Source organism: Entelurus aequoreus, linkage group LG01 (assembly GCF_033978785.1).
Source record: "Entelurus aequoreus isolate RoL-2023_Sb linkage group LG01, RoL_Eaeq_v1.1, whole genome shotgun sequence".
In the NCBI taxonomy this organism is placed as follows: domain Eukaryota; kingdom Metazoa; phylum Chordata; class Actinopteri; order Syngnathiformes; family Syngnathidae; genus Entelurus; species Entelurus aequoreus.
The window spans coordinates 31,440,836-31,461,649 of NC_084731.1; the positions used below are offsets into that span (position 1 = coordinate 31,440,836).

The window sequence follows — 20,814 nt, forward strand, 5'->3', positions numbered from 1 at the left end:
ATTGAAGAAACAATATGATTACGTTATATATACATGCTACATAAACAATGTATGAATACATTAGATATCTATATATCTTATAGACCGTATCTCTGTTGCTGCAGCAGCAGAGAGTTTATTCTGTCTTGACACTTTGTATTGATAGTTTGTATTACATTCTTCCCTTAAATGATCATGTTTACAGTGATTGTTATATATGTATTTTTTATGTATGTCGCTTTGGATAAAAGCGTCTGCCAAATACTTAAACATATATAAACACCTGAAAGTCTTTATATCAGCTAAAACCACCAATCTGTTTCACTGGATTCAGAATAAAACCAAATTCTGTTTTACCCGACAATGTTAGTATTTGAATATTGTTACTTGAAGACTTATTCCTGGTTACAATTATACTGTTAAGAAAGTATTGTCTTATATTTTGCCTAAAATGAGAATGCATTATAATCAATGGCGGCTGGTGAATTTTGTTTTAGGTGGGGCAGAAAGTTTGTAAACCAAACCCCTGTAGGGGCGTCATCCTCCCCCAGAAGATTTATTTGTGATTTTCACATACAAATATTGAAGATCTTTGCTCCTTCTCAACTCTGTGGTAATGTTATTTTCATAAAATACAACCAATAGTACATTAATGTTAAATCTTACTTGTGAAAAGTAATCCCCCGATTCCTATTTTCAACAGTCCGCTCATTTGAGCAGGAAAACGCTGAACACCAGCCCGGCATCTTTGTTTTCTACCTGTCAACTGTCAGTTTAGGCTGCTCGCCGGCTCCTCATCACCACTTCAAGATGCAAATTGCTCGCGTCACAGCAACCAATATTGCGTCTACTTATAAGATGTTTATGGTTATAACGTCATTTCAAACACGGCAATATGTTGCGTCCACTGCAGTTTGCTACCTTATTCATACTTTTTGTCAAGTGATTTTTTAAGCAGGGTTGCATGAGGTACCTACACTTAACGTTACGTTATGTTACTGTGTGTGATACATTGACTAACGTTAGACGGCGGTCAGCACCACCGCGTATTTTAGCCACCTACAAAAAGACAAACATAGTCAAATAAAGGTCAGTTAAAATATATACTATATTAAGAATGTGTACATATTGCATAGGGCCCTGACATCTAAAAAGTACAACTCTGTTCATTGTTATGTTCATGTATTTGTTATGTTTTTCATGTGTACGCACACATCAACACACATACAGTATGAGATGAGATCAATGAGATAAGGTAAGAACAGAATAGAAACTGCTGTGGAACGAGTTACAATGCAATATGCCATGGAAATACAATGTTAACACTTTTGTACAAATAAGTACAGTTGCACTTGTTTTTGCAAATGTGTTTATTCTGTAAAGGAATGAGTTAAATGTTTAAAATTGTTTAAACTATTAAAATGACTGGTTAATAGTGTTATTATGAATTGCAATGTCAGTACTATTTTCTTTCCTGCTATTTCAAATGCACTTGTTTTAATAAATAAATACAGCGGTTTAAAAGCATACACAATCTGTGTAAAAATATTAGTCTGTAGTCAAAAGGACTTGAAAGGACTCGAAACTCAAAATGCAGGACTTGTGACTTGACTTGAGACTTTCCAGTCTTGACTTTGGACTTGACTCGGGACTTGCCTGTCTGGACTCGGGACTTGACTCGAGACTTGAGGGCAAAGACTTGAGACTTACTTGTGACTTGCAAAGCAATGACTTGGTCCCACCTCTGGTAGTTTGCAACAGCATTGTTAAGCTTTGCCAGGCTGGGAATTATTAACCGTGTAGTTACATGTACATGGTTTAATAGTATTGTTGATCTTCTGTCTATCCTTCCAGTCAGGGATTTATTTATTTTGTTTCTATCTGCATTTGAGCCAGATGCTACCACGTGTAGACCAGTAGCTAAAGAGCTTCGCCGATGTATTGTCGTGGAGATAAAGTCACTGTGAATGTCCATTTCACGTTCTCGACTCTCATTTTCAAGAGGATATAGCATCCGAGGTGGTTTAAAATACAAATCCGTGATCCACAATAGAAAAAGGAGAGAGTGTGGAATCCAATGAGCCAGCTTGTACCTAAGTTACGGTCAGAGCGAAAAAAGATATGTCTTGCACTGCACTCTAGTCCTTCACTCTAACGTTCCTCATCCACAAATCTTTCATCCTCGCTCAAATTAATGGGGTAATCGTCGCTTTCTCGGTCCGAATCGCTCTAGCTGCATTGAAAACAATGGGAAATTTTGAGGAGTCCTTCCTCTGTTTACGTCACGCTACTTCCGGTACAGGCAAGGCTTTTTTTATCAGCGACCAAAAGTTGCAACTTTATCGTCGATGTTCTCTACTAAATCCTTTCAGCAAAAATATGGCAATATCACGAAATGATCAAGTATGACACATAGAATGGATCTGCTATCCCCGTTTAAATAAAAAAAATTCATTTCAGTAGGCCTTTAAAATTAGTTTACGACCGAAGAAGAATGTACGCTGTAATGAGTTAGTGTTTCTGTACTCACTAAAATGCACGCTGCACTCTTTTTTTTTTTTTTTTTTCCAGCTCCGTGTGAACGTGGGATTGTTTTTAAATGACCAAGAGTGTGTACGGATCTGTGCCATCTGTGACTCATCAATGGACTTGTGAACACAGGTTCTGGTCGGAGGGTAAAGACTGATGGCAGACATTTGATTGTCCATTACAGCAACTGTGAATAAAGAACACTGTGAAAAATACAGAATTACCAAACATCGTCCATCATCCTGACACTCTGAGACACAGTCCAATCTTCTGGTTCTAATTTGAAGACAGGAGTGAAGTTGTTTAAAGCAGTTATCTGCGTCACCAAAGGATTAGGATTGAAACCAGACACCATTTTTGTCCAGATTCTCATGAAGATAGATCATCTTTAAACATCCTGCAGGAAATTCCAAGGACAGAAACTCTATGTGAAAAATGTATCGATCATCTTTGAGGTCACTTCAAGTGTGATATGATTAGTGGGATCCAATCACAGTAAGAGTAAATACGAAATAATCTCACAGTTGTCAAATTTGCATTCATCCAGTTTTAGTGTCATTACATACTAGTACAAGTTTGTCCCTAAAACAAACATATGCACTTGTATTTTTTTTAAACAATATCTAATTTGGATATTTGGTGGATGGGGTTTTACTTTTATAACGCCTTTAAACAAACTTTACACGGTTACCTCATTCACCTGCCTAAGGGAACTAAGGGTCGATCGAACTCACCCATATACCACTAAACCTCCTGAAATGAGTTTCATAAAGTAAAGAATAGTTTTGACTTAGTGTCAAACATTTTTTTTTAAATAATCCTTAAAATGTTAAACATTTTTATAAAATGCTGTAATTATGTTATACTTTTTGCACTGTCTGAGCACAGTCCAATGCACTTATTATCCAGTCTTATAAATGTTGCTCCTCAAATTTAATTGATAAAAACGAAGAGACTAAAGTATTAAAACATGGACTGGTGCATTAAGTGTGGACTCAAATTTGAGCTTTGAGTTCACATTAAACTAGTAAAGTTAATCGTAAATGTTGGAATTCATAAGAGGTCAGTTATTCTATTTGAATAGGTTTTCTTTGTTAAAAATATGCACATCACATTTGAAGTGTACCAATTACTTAATGAGTGTTTAGCTTTGTTCATATTCAAGTTGAACTTGAAATGTCTTTGAAAGCTTTTTATTTTAAACGTCAAAGTAGAGAACCAAACTGCCATCTAAAAAAATTGTTTTTAATTGTACAACACTAAATTGGCCCTAGTGTGTGAATGTGAGTGAATGTTGTCTATCTATGTTGGCCCTGTGATGAGGTAGCGACTTGTCCAGGGTGTACCCCACCTTCCGCACGAATGCAGCTGATAGGCTCCAGCACCCCCCGCGACCCCAAAAGGGACAAGCGGTAGAAAATGGATGGATGTACACCAATTCCTGCTGGACGAGGATGCTACTACACATTGTCAATGATCATTTCAGTAACTTCAACCTCAGTAGCAGTTCTATGAAAGAAAAAAATTCAGAATAGGGTGAGCAGGTTTATTTATCACAATCATCACCAGCAACCTCGGCGTGCATCAGTTGATCGAGTCAAAGTAAACAATTACAGTAGAGGAAGAAAGTAAAGTTTAAGACCTTGTTATGAATCCAGACCACCTCTGGTGGTCAAGTAAACTGCTAAGTGCTAAACTGGAATAAGGCCACTGCGCATTGTAGCTTGCTACACTAACTCTAAGATCCACATGAAAAAGGGTTTATTTTGTTCCAATAAGAGGGAATGATGACAAGAGAAACATCTCTTAACCTCACTGGAGTTAAAGAGGCATGATGGTCGACAAGCGAAGATGCTAAAGCGAAACAAAGATGGCTGCTTGTCGCTTGCGGAGAATCCACCAGAGGCGGGACAAACGTCTTTGTAGCTCCGCCTCTCGCTCTTTCCTCTTCTCTCCTCAAGTTGAGCAGTGGAAGCTCAGTAGCGGTAGTGGTCCGGCTTGAAGGGGCCCTCCTTGGGCAATCCCAAGTACTTAGCCTGGCTGTCAGTCAGCTTGGTCAGCTTCACACCCAGTTTGTCCAAGTGGGCGGCGGCTACCTGCTCGTCCAGCTGAAGACAAAACAAACCGCTGTCATTTTCTTTATTTTCAATGATGGCTGCATGCAGGTGTCGAAAGCAGTCGTTAACAACTCTTTAAAGACATTTATGTAGTCCGTATTGAACGTTCATCTGCCTTCTGACCTTTTTGGGCAAGAAGTGAACTCCCACAGGATATTTGGCAGTATTGGTCCACAGTTCAATTTGCGCCAGAACCTGCAGGAGGCACAGCAGTCAGCTAAAAAGTTTAAATTCATCAAGCAGTCACGTGCCCTCGTTGACAGAAGCACCTGGTTGGTGAAGGAGTTGCTCATGACAAATGACGGGTGACCCATGGCGCAGCCCAAATTGACCAGCCTGCCCTCAGCCAGCACGATGATGTGACGGCCGCTTTTCATCAGGTAGCGGTCAACCTAAGGACCACCAAAGCACATGTGATTATGACCCCATTATCATAATAGTGCAATTGAGTAGTTCACATTATTTAGACTTTGGAAACTTAGGACACACATTTTGACTTCTGAAATGTTATCAGTTTCAATACTAATTTTTCCAGAAGGTCAATGAGAACATGTTCCTTCATATTTAATCTTCCATCAGTACACTGTGTCCTTAGATTGCTACATGTGCCAATGTTTAACAATGTTTTGCAGCCCTAAATTCATTACTAGTGGTGAATTACAACCACTGGAGTTAATCCCTCCACTTTTGCCAAGTAGACAAGATGGCGACTAGTGAGGGTGGTAAGTGTCAAACACTGCACACTCCCCATTTTGGCCAGTTTGAGTGCAACATCCGGTTACGGACGCTGCATTTTACCGTACTGCTCAGCGTGAACTCACATTCGCACTCAAAAGATGAAGTCCTGATACCAATATTTTGGTACCAAAATTATTTGATATTTTTCGGTACTTTTCTAAATATAGGGTACTACAAAAAAATGCTTTATTTTAACAAAAAAATATTACGGTACATTAAACTTGTTTTTCTTATTGCAAGTTTGTTCTTAAATAAAATAGTGAACCTACAAGATAACTTGGCTTTTAGTAGTAAGTAAGCAAACAAAGGCTCCTAATTATTCTGCAGACATATGCAGTAACATGTGTCATTTTCCATTATTTTATTTTGTCAAAATTATTAAGGACAAGTGGTAGAAAATGAATTATTAATCTACTTGTTCATTTACTGTTAATATCTGCTTACTTTCTCTTTTAACATGTTCTATCTACACTTCTGTTCAAATGTAATAATCACTTATTCTTCTGTTGTTTGATACTTTACATTAGTTTTAGATGATACCACAAATTTGGGTATCAATCCGGGGGGTGGCGGACCGGTACTTTTCAGAGGCGGTATAGTACCGAATATGATTCATTAGTATCGTGGTACTATACTAATACCGGTATACCATACAACCCTAGTTCACAGTATACTTATTGAAGTGCACTGACTAAAGACAGCCCAGAACTGCAGACTCACCATTGTGACTGTTTTTGAGTGCAACATCTAGTTACAGTGCCTAGTACAGTGGAGTACACTACACATAGAGCAGTGTAAGTATTAAGGTGTGCTGGTTGAGACAAAATCTTTCACTACCTCTTACCTGAGGTTTTATGTTGATTTTCTTGGCTGCATTTTCGTTCAGCCAGCTCATGTCAATCTCGCAGTCAAAGTGTCCAATGTTGCAGACGATGGCATCATCCTTCATGTTCTCAAAGTGACTGTAAAGGCCGCAAACAAACATGAGCTAACAACATTTTATAAGAGAATATTTTATGGTAATGGGTGAGTGTGTGGCGCCACCTACTGGCCCTGGATGATGTCCTCACAGCCAGTGGTGGTGACAAAGATGTTTCCTTCCAGGCTAGCTTCATCCATTGTTGTTACCTCAAAGCCTACACAACACGCTTTATAAACAAAAATGCCAAGTTTAAAAAGGAGGTAGAGTGGCGTGACATACCCTCCATGGCTGCCTGAAGTGCGTTGATGGGGTCGATCTCTGTGACGATGACACGGGCACCGAAGCCACGCAGGGCCTGGACACAGCCTTTGCCCACGTCGCCGTAGCCCGCCACCACAGCCACCTTCCCGGCGATCATGACGTCTGTGGCGCGCTTGATGCCGTCGATGAGGCTCTCCCTGCAGCCGTACAGGTTGTCAAACTTACTCTGTGGGAGGAGTCACGCTGCTGTTAGTGCCATGAAAGCTGCACCTTCTGGAATCACTGCTCACCTTGGTGACGGAGTCGTTGACGTTGATGGCGGGGACCTTTAGGTCGCCCTTCTTCATCATCTTGTACAGATTATGGACGCCTGTGGTGGTCTCCTCAGAGAGGCCGCGGATGCCTGCCAAGAGGTGGTCGTGTGAGCACAGAACATTGCTGATAGTCGAGCTTCAGTGAGACAAAGACACGCATGTTGATGGTCAACACCATGCCGAGTCATCAATGTGAAGACTCGGTGTAGACGACCACCTTTGCTCTCTGCCACCTTTCGACACAGCTGCAACATGGAAGGCTGAGCTGCAACGCCTCAAGGGGCAGCAAACACCAACATGCTCCTCTCGCAAGTTAATACAACTTAAATAACGTCAAGCTTTAATCATACATCACAAGCACCAAGCCAAAGATCTAAGCTAAGCCCTTACCTTTGGAGGAACTATCAGAAACGGTTTTCGTGCAACATAAAGTGGCAAGAAATACTGTACATAAATAAAGAATAAATATAATATAATAATAATATGGGTAAATAACTACAAAAGTATGCTTCAGTAACTGGCCCTGTTCCAAACAGATAAGTTACAATAATACATAATTTTGGCTATAGAGAACATAGAAATCCTCGGTTTATTGAATGAATCTAAAATATTGAAATTCCACAACAGTGAATTTGCTAACAGCACAAATTATGCACAAAGCAAACCATAACCTGCCACACCCAAGAACGTACAGCTATTCTTCTCAACACGAGAAATATAACTTAAAATGTGCATGCAAGTAAAACCTTTAATATATCAGTATGTGGAATTAAATTATGGAATGGATTAGGGCTGCAACTAACGATTAATTTGATAATCAATTAATCTGTCGATTATTACTTCGATTAATAATCGGATAAAAGAGACAAATTACATTTCTATCCTTTCCAGTATTTTATTGAAAAAAAAACAGCATACTGGCACCATACTTATTTTGATTATTGTTTCTCAGCTGGTCGTACATGTTGCAGTTTATAAATAAAGGTTTACAAAAAAATAAAATAAAAAAATTGCCACTGATCCAACGAGTCGATGACTAAATTAACCGCCAACTATTTTTATAATTGATTTTAATCGATTAGTTGTTACAGCCCTAGAATGGATTAAGTAAAAAAATCTATGTACTAATATGATCCAATTTAAGAAACTGTTCAAACACTGTTTACAAAGTACAAAAAAAGAGCCATGATGAACATACTGAACTTACTGATAATCTTATTCATCTCACTATATGAAATACAACTTACTTCACCAATACATACAATACAATACTATTGTATTGTATATTTATAGAGTATATTGTGAATACGTTGAGAACAGGAAGTGAACAAAAGTGTTAGCAATTGCAATGTAATGGAAAAGGGGTAGGATTAAATAACTCTGCTTCTTCCTACTCCTTTTCGACCGTGTTAAAAAGAGAAATTGGAAATCTTGATGTATCATGTTGTACCGGTAATTGTATTCATGTTCGAAATAAACTCAAATCATACCTTTACCTAGTCAAGTGTCAGCATAATTTACATTTTTCAATACCTCATTGCTGCTGTGCAAACGCAGAAAACCTTTTAGTTGTAGGACTTAGTCAGTTCCCCTTGGAAAATGGGCTATAAAAAGCAGCCTTGCACTAATTTAATTGGGTGTGTGTGCGCACACAAGAGAGAGCATGTGTGCGTGTATGCATGCATTACCTGTCAGCAGCTTGGGATGCTTTTTGTGGACCAGGTTGGTGAGATCTCCTCCATCGTCCAGGATCATGTTGAGGGGTTGTCCATCTTTGAAGTAGAGCGTCTGCTCGATGCACCACATGTACTCCTCGTCCGTCTCACCCTTCCATGCGTACACTGTGTGTGCGCGCACACCATATTAGCTCATAGAAGCAGTGTGTGTAAAGCAAAATCTAATACGTGGCCTGGTGGTTTTATTTTATTATTTACTAAACAGCACCGAAAACCCTCGTGAAGTCTTATCATGCACATGTAGCGTTCCCAATGCTGAATGCAGTCAGTACTGGGCTTTATGTTGTACAAATATACAGTGGAACTATTTTTTTTTTTTTTTAAAGACAAAGCATTGTGACGTTATTGGCTAATGTCAACATTTTGTTTTTTTCTCGTTGTGCTTTTTGCCGTTTTCCAAATATTTTCTGGTATTGTTTTGTAATGTTCTACTACCGTATATATATACTGTAGTATATTTGTTCATCTTATGGTTACATATGGGCACGAGTCACATGATTGTGTTGCGTCAGCGCCGGAAGTAGTCAAATCTGCTGTTCACCTGGCGGCTTTATCCTGTGTGATAAAGAGGTGATAAAAGGGGAAGTTCTTCCTTACTGCCACCTTGTTTTAATATTGGTTACTGCCTTTGCACATGTGACAATGTGAACTTTTGTATGCACAATAAATGAACACAAAATCCGTAGTTCAGAGCTTTGTTAATGGACACGAGTATTTGGCTTGTAGCAGGCGAACGATGATGGTCATGGTTGAGGGAAGAGTTGTTTGATGCTACAAAATGTCTAGTGTGTTGCAACAGTCAGTCTTAATACAATGTTGCAGCGCAATGATTTTTGTGCACAACTTGCAACATGCATATTGCGAGTTAAGTGGGTGTCGTGTGTGGCCGTACTCAAGGGTTAAAATGCCTGCCTGTTGGTGTGTCTGTGGTGTTTGGTGTCACTGATGTCATATTAATACGTTATTTTCTAGTATTTTCGCAACTGACTGGTTGCCAACCCCTGGTTTAGTTACACAGCATCAAAACATGCACATGTGAAGTGAAGTGAATTATATTTATATAAAGTTTTTTTCCCCCAGAGATTCACAGCGCTTTAAAGGCCTACTGAAACCCACTACTAGCGACCACGCAGTCTGATAGTTTATATATCAATGATGAAATCTTAACATTGCAACACATGCCAATACGGCCGGGTTAACTTATAAAGTGCAATTTTAAAATTCCCGCCACACTTCCGGTTGAAAAACTCCTTTGGATATGATTTATGCGCGTGACGTCACAAAAGCAACGGAAGTGGTTGGACCCCATCGGACCCGATAGAAAAGCCTCTTGTTTTCTTCGACAAAATTCCACAGTATTCTGGACATCTGTGTTGGTGAATCTTTTGCAATTTGTTTAATGAACAATGGAGGCTGCAAAGAAGAACGTTGTAGGTGGGATCGATCGGTGTCTTAGCGGCTAAGTACAATACTTACAGCAACACAACAAGGACTACTTACTACGCCTAGCCGATGCTTGCCGCCAAACCCACGGATGAAGTCCTTCGTCGCGCCGTTGATCGCTGGAACGCAGGTGAGCACGGCTGTTGATGGGAAGATGAGGGCTGGCTGGCGTAGGTGGAGCGCTAATGTTTTATCATAGTTCTGTGAGGTCCGGTTGCTAAGTTGCTAAATTAGCCTTAGCGTCGTTAGCAACGGCATTTTTAAGCCTTACCAGGCTGAGAATTTTTAACCGTGTAGTTACATGTACATGGTTTAATAGTATTGTTGGTCTTCTGTCTATCCTTCCAGTCAGGGGTTTATTTATTTTGTTTCTATCTTCATTTGAGAACGATGCTATCACGTTAGCTCAGTAGCTAAGTGCGTCACCGATGTATTGTCTTGGAGATAAAAGTCACTTTAAATGTCCATTTCACGTGCTCGACTCTCATTTTCAAGAGGATATAGTATCCGAGGTGGTTTAAAATACAAATCCTTGATCCACAATAGAAAAAGGAGAGAGTACATAGTTCTGTGAGGTCCGGTTGCTAAGTTGCTAAATTAGCCTTAGCGTTGTTAGCAACAGCATAGTTAAGCCTTACCAGGCTGAGAATTTTTAACTGTGTAGTTACATGTACATGGTTTAATAGTATTGTTGGTCTTCTGTCTATCCTTTCAGTCAGGGGTTTATTTATTTTGTTTCTATCTTCATTTGAGAACGATGCTATCACGTTAGCTCAGTAGCTAAGTGTGTCACCGATGTATTGTCTTGGAGATAAAAGTCACTTTAAATGTCCATTTCGCGTGCTCGACTCTCATTTTCAAGAGGATATAGTATCCGAGGTGGTTTAAAATACAAATCCGTGATCCACAATAGAAAAAGGAGAGTGTGGAATCCAATGAGCCAGCTTGTACCTAAGTTACGGTCAGAGCGAAAAAAGATACGTCCATCACTGCCTCTCAAGTCCTTCACTGTAACGTTCCTCATCTACGAATCTTTCATCCTCGCTCAAATTAATGGGGTAATAGTCACTTTCTCGGTCCGAATCTCTCTCGCTCCATTGTAAACAACGGGGAATTGTGAGGAATACTAGCTCCTGTGACGTCACGCTACTTCCGGTACAGGCAAGGCTTTTTTTAATCAGCGAGCAAAAGTTGCGAACTTTATCGTCGATTTTCTCTACTAAATCCTTTCAGCAAAAATATGGCAATATCGCGAAATGATCAAGTATGACACACAGAATGGATCTGCTATTCTCGTTTAAATTTAAAAAAATCATTTCAGTAGGCCTTTAAATTGTGAAAACCAATATCTACATCTTTTTTAAGCTACATATAAATCAATGTGGGTGGCACTGAGAAAAAGTTGTGCCCAAGGACACAAAAGTGACTAGGATGGCGGAAGCTAGAATAGAACCTGGGACCCTCAAGTTGCTGGCACGGCCGCCCTACCACCGGAGCCACGCCTCCCCAACTTCCTGTTTAGCATTAAAATGGATTAACTATTAATCCACCAAAAAAGAGAAAATACATTTTGCCTTCGTTTCAAAAGTATGGGAGTATTAACCTTGATTTTACCACAACTATTAACAAAACACTATTTTTAGCTGTTGGCCATTGAAAGAAAGATTTGTGCATTTTCGGACACTTGTCATTGCAGTCAAATAACCACAGCATATGTTTGATAAAAGTATAAAATATATGAAAACAGAAAAATCGAAAAAAATATGCACCAATGGAGGAAAACCATGTCAACAAACGGCCATAGGTTAAAAAAAATCCATTATTCTCAATTAAATATTTGGGTACTAAACATGCAAGCTTTGGTTATGTTGAGATGAGTTAGGCCAGGTTCCACTGTAAATAAACATTCATAATGTAAGGAAATTAAGCATTACCTGGGACACCAGACTTGGCAATGGCGGCGGCAGCATGATCCTGAGTGGAGAAGATGTTGCAGCTCGACCACTGAACCTGAAGACACACATTTACATTTAACTCAATTTGGTTTATCTGTGACTTATAAAACCATCAATATCGGCTGATGATTTTTGTTTTGTTGACAAGGATGTCGTGATTTGGGCAGCCCTTTTAGGCATTTGTTATTACGGGCCATATAAATAAACTGATTGACTTGAGTAATTATCCACATATTTGATCACAATCCTTAGTTGTGACATTTTGTGTAAATGCTTACCATGGGATAGTTTTCTTTTAAAACAAACCTAGCATAACTTATAGAACTGGGCAATCAACCTAATTTATCTGACCATTTAATGTAAACTATTTGAAAACAGACAGCAATGTTTCCCAAGGTTCACAGCTTTAGGAAGTTGGGTGCCACTCCCAAATATAACTGAATGTCAACAGCAAACGTCCTTGTGTTGGTGGTCTAGGTCACACCAAGTCGCCGTTAATGTGGCGACTCGGTGCAGACCATCCCCTTTGCTTTGGGCGACCTTTTGACATAGCTGCAACATGGAAGGCCAAGCTGCAACGCCTCAAGGGGCAGAAAGCATGTCTAGGAACATCACTGAAAACAACATTAAATGTTATCTTGACTACATCAGCCCTGTTCCACTAATATGACACAGTTTCATCAGCGTACACACACACAGCTTAGAAACTAAAGAATTCTTAAAAATCCCACCTCTGCTCCAAGTTCGGTGAGGGTCTCAATAAGCACGGCGGTCTGTAGGGTCATGTGGAGGCAACCAGCGATGCGCGCGCCCTTGAGCGGCTTCGACGGACCGTACATCTCCCTCATCTTCATCAGACCCGGCATCTCGTTTTCGGCTATATCAATGGCCTTGCGCCCCCACTCGGCCTGGCTGATGTCAGCTGTGGGATGACACAGACACGTCTTAGCATAGTTTTTTTTTTCTTTGTCGTCAACAAAAGGCTGTTAAGAGAAGGTGAGAAGAGGACACGAACTAAAGCAGCAAGAGTCCAGCGCCACCATAGTTAGCAATGTTAACATGTTAAGACTATTACCACTGCTTTTTACACATGCATGGCACCTAAGATTGTTCAAATGTGACTAAAACCTTGCTTGTTCACTTAAGGCAGGGGTCGGCAACCCAAAATGTTGAAAGAGCCATGTTGGACCAAAAACACAAAAAAAAATCTGTCTGGAGCTGCAAAAAATTAAAAGCCTTACAAAAGTGTGGTAATGAAGACAACACATGATGTAAGTGTCTATATTAGCTATATTAGCCTACTATCAAAGGCTGACGCAAATCTGCATTGACAGAAATGTTGTATTTGAATTTTTATTCTACACATTTTTGCAACATTGGAAATCATTAGTAAAATGGAGGCTTCTCACAGGATGAGATAACTTCTGGAGATTATTGGCTCAGAATGGCCAAAGGTATAGATGTGTAAGTCCTAGTCTTCTAATGGATTTATTACAATCTTTGCAAGCTGGGTAACTTTTGCTGTGGTCTGGAACAACATGGCACACAAACGACTATCAGAAATGGAGCCAATATTACATACAGATAATGTGTCATGAGACATGTAAATATAAATGAAATACACAGAAGACATAAGTAAAGGAAATTAAATGAGCTCAAATATACCTACAAACGAGGCATAATGATGCAATATGTACATACAGCTAGCCTAAATAACATGTTAGCATCAATTACCTTGCAGTCATGGATTGACCAAATATGCCTGATTAGCACTCTAACAAGTCAATAACATCAACAAAGCTCACCTTTGTGCATTCATGCACAGTATACAACGTTTGGTGGACACAATGAGACAAAGGAGTGGCATAAAACATCTTTCTGCGGCACCATCAGAGAAAGTTGTACATGTAAACAAATTACGATGAGTTCAAGGATCGCTGAAATTAGTAGGACAAAACAGTGCATTCCAAATACTCTCATCAGTGAAGCATGTATAACAAACAGTGGGATTTCTAACAATTAGGAAGGTTTGTGTCATGTTTGTTCTCCTACAGAAACCATATTTTTTTCTTCATCTTTTTCCATTTTCACACATCTCTGAAAGAGGTCTAGGGAGCCACTAGGGCGGTGCGCTAGCGCCGCGGGTTGCTGATCCCTGACTTAAGGCATTTGATTGCCACAGGTTGAGCCTAGAACGGATTTCCAATTACAGTACATTACTTCTAATTAGGGCTGGGCGATATATCGAATATACTCGATATATCGCGGGTTTGTCTCTGTGCGATATAGAAAATGACTATATCGTGATATTCGAGTATACGTTCTCACGCAGTTGCTTTTAGCTGCGGGCATTACACTGCATGCGTTTCCCACTCTTTGTTGTCTCTCCTCACGTAGACATAAAACAAGCGAACCTTCTTACATACGTCACATACGTATACGCCCTCGCGGAGCAGAGAGGTAGCAGCATGGGTAACGTTAGCTGTGGTGCGAGTGGTAATATGAGAGAAAGAAGGTGCGAATCTGGTAACAAATGAAGGAATAATTCATTCCCAAGAAAAACAGCACGGGGTCCATCGTCTGGCGGTGGTTTGGCTTCAAGCGGGAATATGTCGAACAGACAACCGTAATTTCTCAAGTGTGGGGAAAAAGCGTTGCTACAAAAAATAGCATTACTGCTAATATGTAACATCACTTGAAAAGTCACCCGCTAGAGAATGAAGAGTGCTTGAAACTCCGCATGTCAACATCTCCGTTCGGTGCCACACCCACAAAATGCAGAGGCAACCATTTCCACATCAACACCGTATGAAAAAAATAGTCAACAACAGGAGATAACGTCCGCAGGAACCTACCACATAGCGAAGGACATACACTATTTGATTTCCTATTATGCAGCTCATTTTTATTTGACACTTATTGAAATATTTTGTGTGAGATCATGCACAAAAGTGCACTTTATTCGTTTTAAACTATTGTAGTGGCGTTCTGTACAAAAAGTGCACTTTAATTTAGTGTTGTTTTGATATGTCATCTTAGTGACATCATGCACAAAAGTGCACTCATAGCTTGTTTTAAAATGTCTCTGACAATCTTGCACGTTCTGTTTTGAAATGACATGAATGTTTGTGCCACTGCTTAATAACTGTTTAATAAATAGTTTTGGTCAATTGACTTAGTTGTGATTTCCCTCTCTGCATGAAAGTTTAAAATGAGCATTTATTAATGCAGTAGGAACAAGAATGTTTTAATGTAGACACATAGAATCATCATACTGCTGTGATTATATGCATCAAGTGTTCATTCAAGGCTAAGGAAAATATCGAGATATAAATCGTGTATCGTGACATGGCCTAAAAATATCAAGATATTAAAAAAGAAGCCCTACTTCTAATGTAAAATACTTTTATCACATGCAAAAGGCGAACGTTCCTTTTAAAGCATCAAAAATAGGTCAGTGTAATGATTTACGGAAAAAAATTCATATGAAACCAATGTCAGTAAAAAAAAAAAAATTCTGGTGATTATTTCCCATGCAAAAAGTGGGACGATCATGTGGAAAGATTAGCTTCTAGTAAATCAAACACCAGAAGTTGATGGGTGCACTGAACAATGTTTACTTTTTTACAAGTTTAGTTGAGGGAAACATTTAGACTTTGCCCTGCTGTTATCTGACTGCAGCTCGTTGAGCAACTTCTGCTGTCAATCTTTACGTGCACCTTCGTCGGGGCATACTTCTCCTACATGGACATTTTCAGAACACTGACCACCAGCAATGTCATCGCCATGCAGAAAGATGGCCAAATATTGCACGCATTTGCTTGCAGATATACCACAAACTCAATGTGGTATGAAGCACGGGTTAGTAGAATTACAGCTGAGCATGCAGTCTGCTGCTGTCAGTCATGCTGCCAATGGGCGAACCGCAAATAGTCATGGCAGTTGTAGTTTAAAATGTGTCAGAGTGTGCTAATAAACTACAACACCCAGAATAACTATTCCTCATCTTGACGCTTCTTCAAATAAGACAACCGGTTTGATTGTGGACGAACCACACACACAAACTGAAAAATACCGACAAATACCACAATGGTATTTTACAATTTACTACTACTGGCATATTCGTACATTTAAAACATTTTTTTTTATTTAGCAGCATCAGCAGCTGTTGCAACAGAGCACGTTTCCAACGAGCATGCTCGCTAGCAAAGTGGCGAGCATCCTCGCAATGCAAACTCCACTAAAGAGGACATATAAGCAAAGAAGACAAACACTGACCAACTTTGTAGGCAAGTTTCTCGGACATGGTGACAAGGTGGAGGTTTTGTTTCGGCTGTGGTGAAAGAAGCTGCAGACCGGCCGACAACCACACGTACAGAAGGGGGAAGCTAACATGTCGGCTTGCTTTTTATCCACCAGACAGCTTCCTTAGATGGGGCGTGAGTGGGCGGGATTTACGTCACGATTTCTTGATTCCCATTGGCTAAAGGCTCTTACCCGCCTCGAAAATACGTGATGTGATTGGTGGCGTTGCAACGGACGCGCCCTTCTGAGTGATGCGTTCACGTGTTGCATGTGAAGTTGGTAGTTTGGAGAGGCCGCAAACTATTTTATAATCTCTTACGACACATCTTGTTTAACTCTCAAACAACTGCTTGTCTTTATATCCTCCTTACACATTTTTGGCCATAAAAAATACAAAATAGTTATCCCACACAGGTTAACTTTAGATGGCAAACATTTCACAAGATCACAAAGTAATATATCATTTGCAAATTTGAGGCAATTTTAGTTGAAAGTATTTGCCTCATATTTCATGAACAAACTAAGGAGATTATGCAGATTACAATAACATGTGATTATACTAAGTGAATCTTTACAAAGGTAATTTAATTTTGATTTATTTGGAAATTGCAGTATATGGGAGTGTATACAAAACTATTATTGGATAGGCTCACCTGGTGGAGTAAAATACATCACGCTGTCCATCTAAATTGTGCTTAACTTAAAAACATTCCAATTTAAACTGTTTTAAGTTTTCAGACGACATGTGGCAGGCAAACATTGAGGCCAAAGGTCAGAACAGCAGCTGCTAAACAGCCAAATTAGGTCAATTAAGATTTTCATGTGTTATGTGTAAAGTCCTGCTAAAACACAAGTTAGTGAAGGTGTGATTGGATATACTGAAGTCACATGTAGTCAAACAGCTGTTGGCAAGAGTCACGCTGTGGACAGCTGTCTGCTCTTTTTTTTGGTCTTTGCATTAAAAGTCTTACTGGAGATCACCAGGCAGCTAACACACGTTGACAAAAAACATCAACATTTACCGCCATGTCCGTATTTCACGTTGATAGTAATAATGTGCTGCTAATATGAACTCTAAGGTAGCGTGGCCGAGCGGTCTAAGGCGCTGGATTAAGGCTCCAGTCTCTCCGGAGGCGTGGGTTCAAATCCCACCGCTGCCAATTTTCTTGAAATTCATTTTTTATCAAATATCTGGCAACCAATTTGCTTAGTCATCTATAACACAAACCCAAAGTGTTATGTTTGGATAGCTCAGTTTATTGAACTGTAGTAAATTCATTTACCTCATTTAATATCCAAAACAATTACGTAACTTTCATATTAATACATGTTGTGATCCCTTGTTTTCTCTTCATTTCTAAAAATGTTGTTCAACAGTTTCACTTTGGAACTGATTGTGTACTTCCATTACTTCCTATTGGAACATTTGTATAACATTTCAAATACATTATTTGATGCTAAAGTTAATTTGTGACTGGATCCATTATGAAAAGAGGGTTTCACTGCTGCCAACAAGCTGCAAATCATGCACATCTATGTCAAGCTACAACCTCAGGAGGGCGCTGTAACTGACTATTGACCAGGGGTGGGCAATTAATTTTTATCTGGGGCGCATGAGCAACCCGAGCACTGCTGGAGGGCCACACCAACAATATTTCAATTAAATTTTGCTCAAATTATTTTTGATATAAAGTAAGATAAATAATAATATTTTCATTTAACCTAACTTATCTTTATACAAAAGCAGATGGCTTTTGATGGTTTTATTATTAACACTTTCTTACACAACACTTCCTGATGTGTAATACAATGAAAAAAGGCAATTTCTGTCACTTTATCCTGCATCCTCTTTGTTGTGAACGTAGCACGCCTGTAAGGTGATTGGCGAAGAAGGAGGAAGCGTTGCTGTTGCGGAAATGAGGAGTGAGGATAGACGTGCGTGTGGAAAGAACGAGAAGTTGAGCTGTGTTAGTATAGGTTGCTCAATAAAAGTTTAAAAAGAGCGTCAGACTTGGTGTGCACTTCTTCTGGACACTACAATTAGTGTCAGAAGTGGGATGAAATGCCTCCCAGTTTGCCTTGCCATCAAACCTGGGAGTCTTCATTGAGGGCGGATTTCCCCCATGCCAAGCAGCGTCGCTGCACCTGTAGACGCTGCCTCTCTCCTTCCTCCCTCTCTCTCTCTCTTTGCGGCGGGCTCCTCACGTCCGGGATTCACACAGACATCTGCAGTGCTGCCGGCACCTTAAGTCCCCACTCAATGTCCTTCCCCTCCCGTTCCATCTTGACAAAGTCGCCAGGAAACATCGTGGCACGTACCTCCCGATGACGTAGCCGGCTGAGCACACAAGCAGCGCAGTATGCGCACACAAGCAGCGGCAGTATGCGCAAAGTTTTACTTCTGACACCAATTGTAGCGTCCAGAAGAAGTGCACACCAAGTCTGACGATCTTTTTAAACTTTTGTTGAGCAACCTATACTAACACAGCTCAACTTATCTCGTTCCTTCCACACGCACGCCTATCCTCACTCCTCATTTCCGCAACTAAAGAACACAACATCAACTTCAGCAGGTCGTTACATTATATTCTTTAAACACAGCAACCTGTGTACCACAAATTAAGCACACGGCTTTACCTTTAATTTCTGTAAAGAAATACTTGGCAGTCCATGTCTTGTTGAAAACACGTCATTCGTCATCAACTTTTCTTTTTTTTAGCGTCTCGGGGATAACCCGGCATCACTTGTCGCTGTGTACCTTCACTCACAGGTTACACACGAACATACGCCCATAAATAACACTTTTCAAAATAAAAGCAGCACAGTTGTATTGCACGCACGACATAGATGTTTTTTTAAATTTATTTTGTAATTTGTGATTGCCGCTGTTCACATTCACTCACAATCGCGCACGAGCATATGTCCACACGGAAGTAATACAAATAACGCTTTTCAAAACAAAAGCAGTACAGTTGTATTGCACACTCGAAATAGATACCTTAAATTTATTTTGTAATTTATGATTGGCCTCATGCTGGCCGGACAGGGACGTTCAAAGGGCCGGATGCGGCCCGCAGGCCCCAGAATGCCCAGGTCTGGACTAGACAAAATTGCTGAGCCAGGAGGTCACCAAGTCAAAGGTGGTAAGACAGTGGCCACATTGAACCAGTCTCTTAAAGGCCTACTGAAACCCACTACTACCGACCACGCAGTCTGATAGTTTATATATCAATGATGAAATCTTAACATTATAACACATGCCAATACGGCCGGGTTAACTTATAAAGTGACATTTTAAATTTGCCGCTAAACTTCCGGTTCGAAACGCCTCTGAGGATGACGTATGCGCGTGACGTAGCCCGGGGAACACGGGTATGCCTTCCACATTGAAGCCAATACGAAAAAGCTCTGTTTTCATTTCATAATTCCACAGTATTCTGGACATCTGTGTTCGTGAATCTGTTGCAATCATGTTCATTGCATTATGGAGAAAGAATCTGAGCAAGCAAAGAAGAAAGTTGTCGGTGCGAAATGGACGTATTTTTCGAACGTAGTCAGCAACAGTACACAGCCGGCTCTTCTTTGTTTACATTCCCGAAAGATGCAGTCAAGATGGAAGAACTCGGATAACAGAGACTCTAACCAGGAGGACTTTTGACTTCGATACACAGACGCCTGTAGAGAACTGGGACAACACAGACTCTTACCAGGATTACTTTGATTTGGATGACAAAGACGCAGACGTGCTACTGTGAGTATGCAGCTTTGGCTTCTAAACATTTGATCGCTTGACCGTGTGTGAGCAACTTTTTTTTGCGTATGTACGTAACTTTTTAAAAATATATAAGCTTTATGAACCTTGGGTTAGGTGAACGGTCTTTTGGGCTGAGTGATTGTGTGTGTTGATCAGGTGTTTGAATTGTATTGGCGTGTTCTATGGAGCTAGGAGCTAGCATAGGAGCTAGGAGTTAGCATAACAAAGACGTAGGTGTTTTTATGCAGGATTAATTTGTGTCATATTAAATATAAGCCTGGTTGTGTTGTGGCTAATAGAGTAAATATATGTCTTGTGTTTATTTACTGTTTTAGTCATTCCCAGCTGAATACCAGGTACCGTGAGTATGCAGCCTTGGCTGCTAAACATTTGATAGCTTGACCGTACGTGCGCGTCACGTACGTAACTTTTTAAAAATATATGAGCTTTATGAACCTTGGGTTAGGTGAACGGTCTTTTGGGCTGAGTGATTGTGTGTGTTGATCAGGTGTTTGAATTGTATTGGTGTGTTCTATGGAGCTAGGAGCTAGCATAGGAGCTAGGAGCTAGCATAACAAACACGCAGGTGTTTTTATGCAGGATTAATTTGTGGCATATTAAATATGAGCCTGGTTGTGTTGTGGCTAATAGAGTATATATATGTCTTGTGTTTATTTACTGTTGTAGTCATTCCCAGCTGAATACCAGGTGCCGTGAGTATGCAGCCTTGGCTGATAAACATTTAATAGCTTGACCGTATG

General features: G+C 40.0%; 1 protein-coding gene and 3 non-coding genes across 4 annotated transcripts; 1 reads left to right on the forward strand and 3 right to left on the reverse strand.

The window, feature by feature from the left end:
• Positions 1 to 4,040: 4,040 nt before the first annotated feature.
• Positions 4,041 to 16,430, reverse strand: ahcy (adenosylhomocysteinase). Its single transcript, XM_062047659.1, has 11 exons — positions 16,273 to 16,430; positions 12,726 to 12,916; positions 11,974 to 12,049; positions 8,549 to 8,701; positions 6,837 to 6,949; positions 6,565 to 6,772; positions 6,412 to 6,499; positions 6,208 to 6,325; positions 4,895 to 5,017; positions 4,749 to 4,820; positions 4,041 to 4,616 (listed from the first exon to the last, which is right to left on the reverse strand). Exons 1-11 carry the CDS (start codon positions 16,298 to 16,300, stop codon positions 4,485 to 4,487), a joined length of 1,302 nt encoding a protein of 433 aa, XP_061903643.1. The 5' UTR covers positions 16,301 to 16,430; the 3' UTR covers positions 4,041 to 4,484.
• LOC133661230 (small nucleolar RNA SNORA17) lies at positions 7,019 to 7,147 on the reverse strand. The gene has a single exon (XR_009827914.1). It is a non-coding gene; the product is annotated as a small nucleolar RNA SNORA17 (small nucleolar RNA).
• Positions 12,459 to 12,588, reverse strand: LOC133661108 (small nucleolar RNA SNORA17). The gene has a single exon (XR_009827903.1). It is a non-coding gene; the product is annotated as a small nucleolar RNA SNORA17 (small nucleolar RNA).
• A 947-nt stretch (positions 16,431 to 17,377) lies between the features above and the next one.
• Positions 17,378 to 17,459, forward strand: trnal-aag (transfer RNA leucine (anticodon AAG)). Its single transcript has one exon. It is a non-coding gene; the product is annotated as a tRNA-Leu (tRNA).
• The last annotated feature ends 3,355 nt before the right edge of the window (positions 17,460 to 20,814 follow it).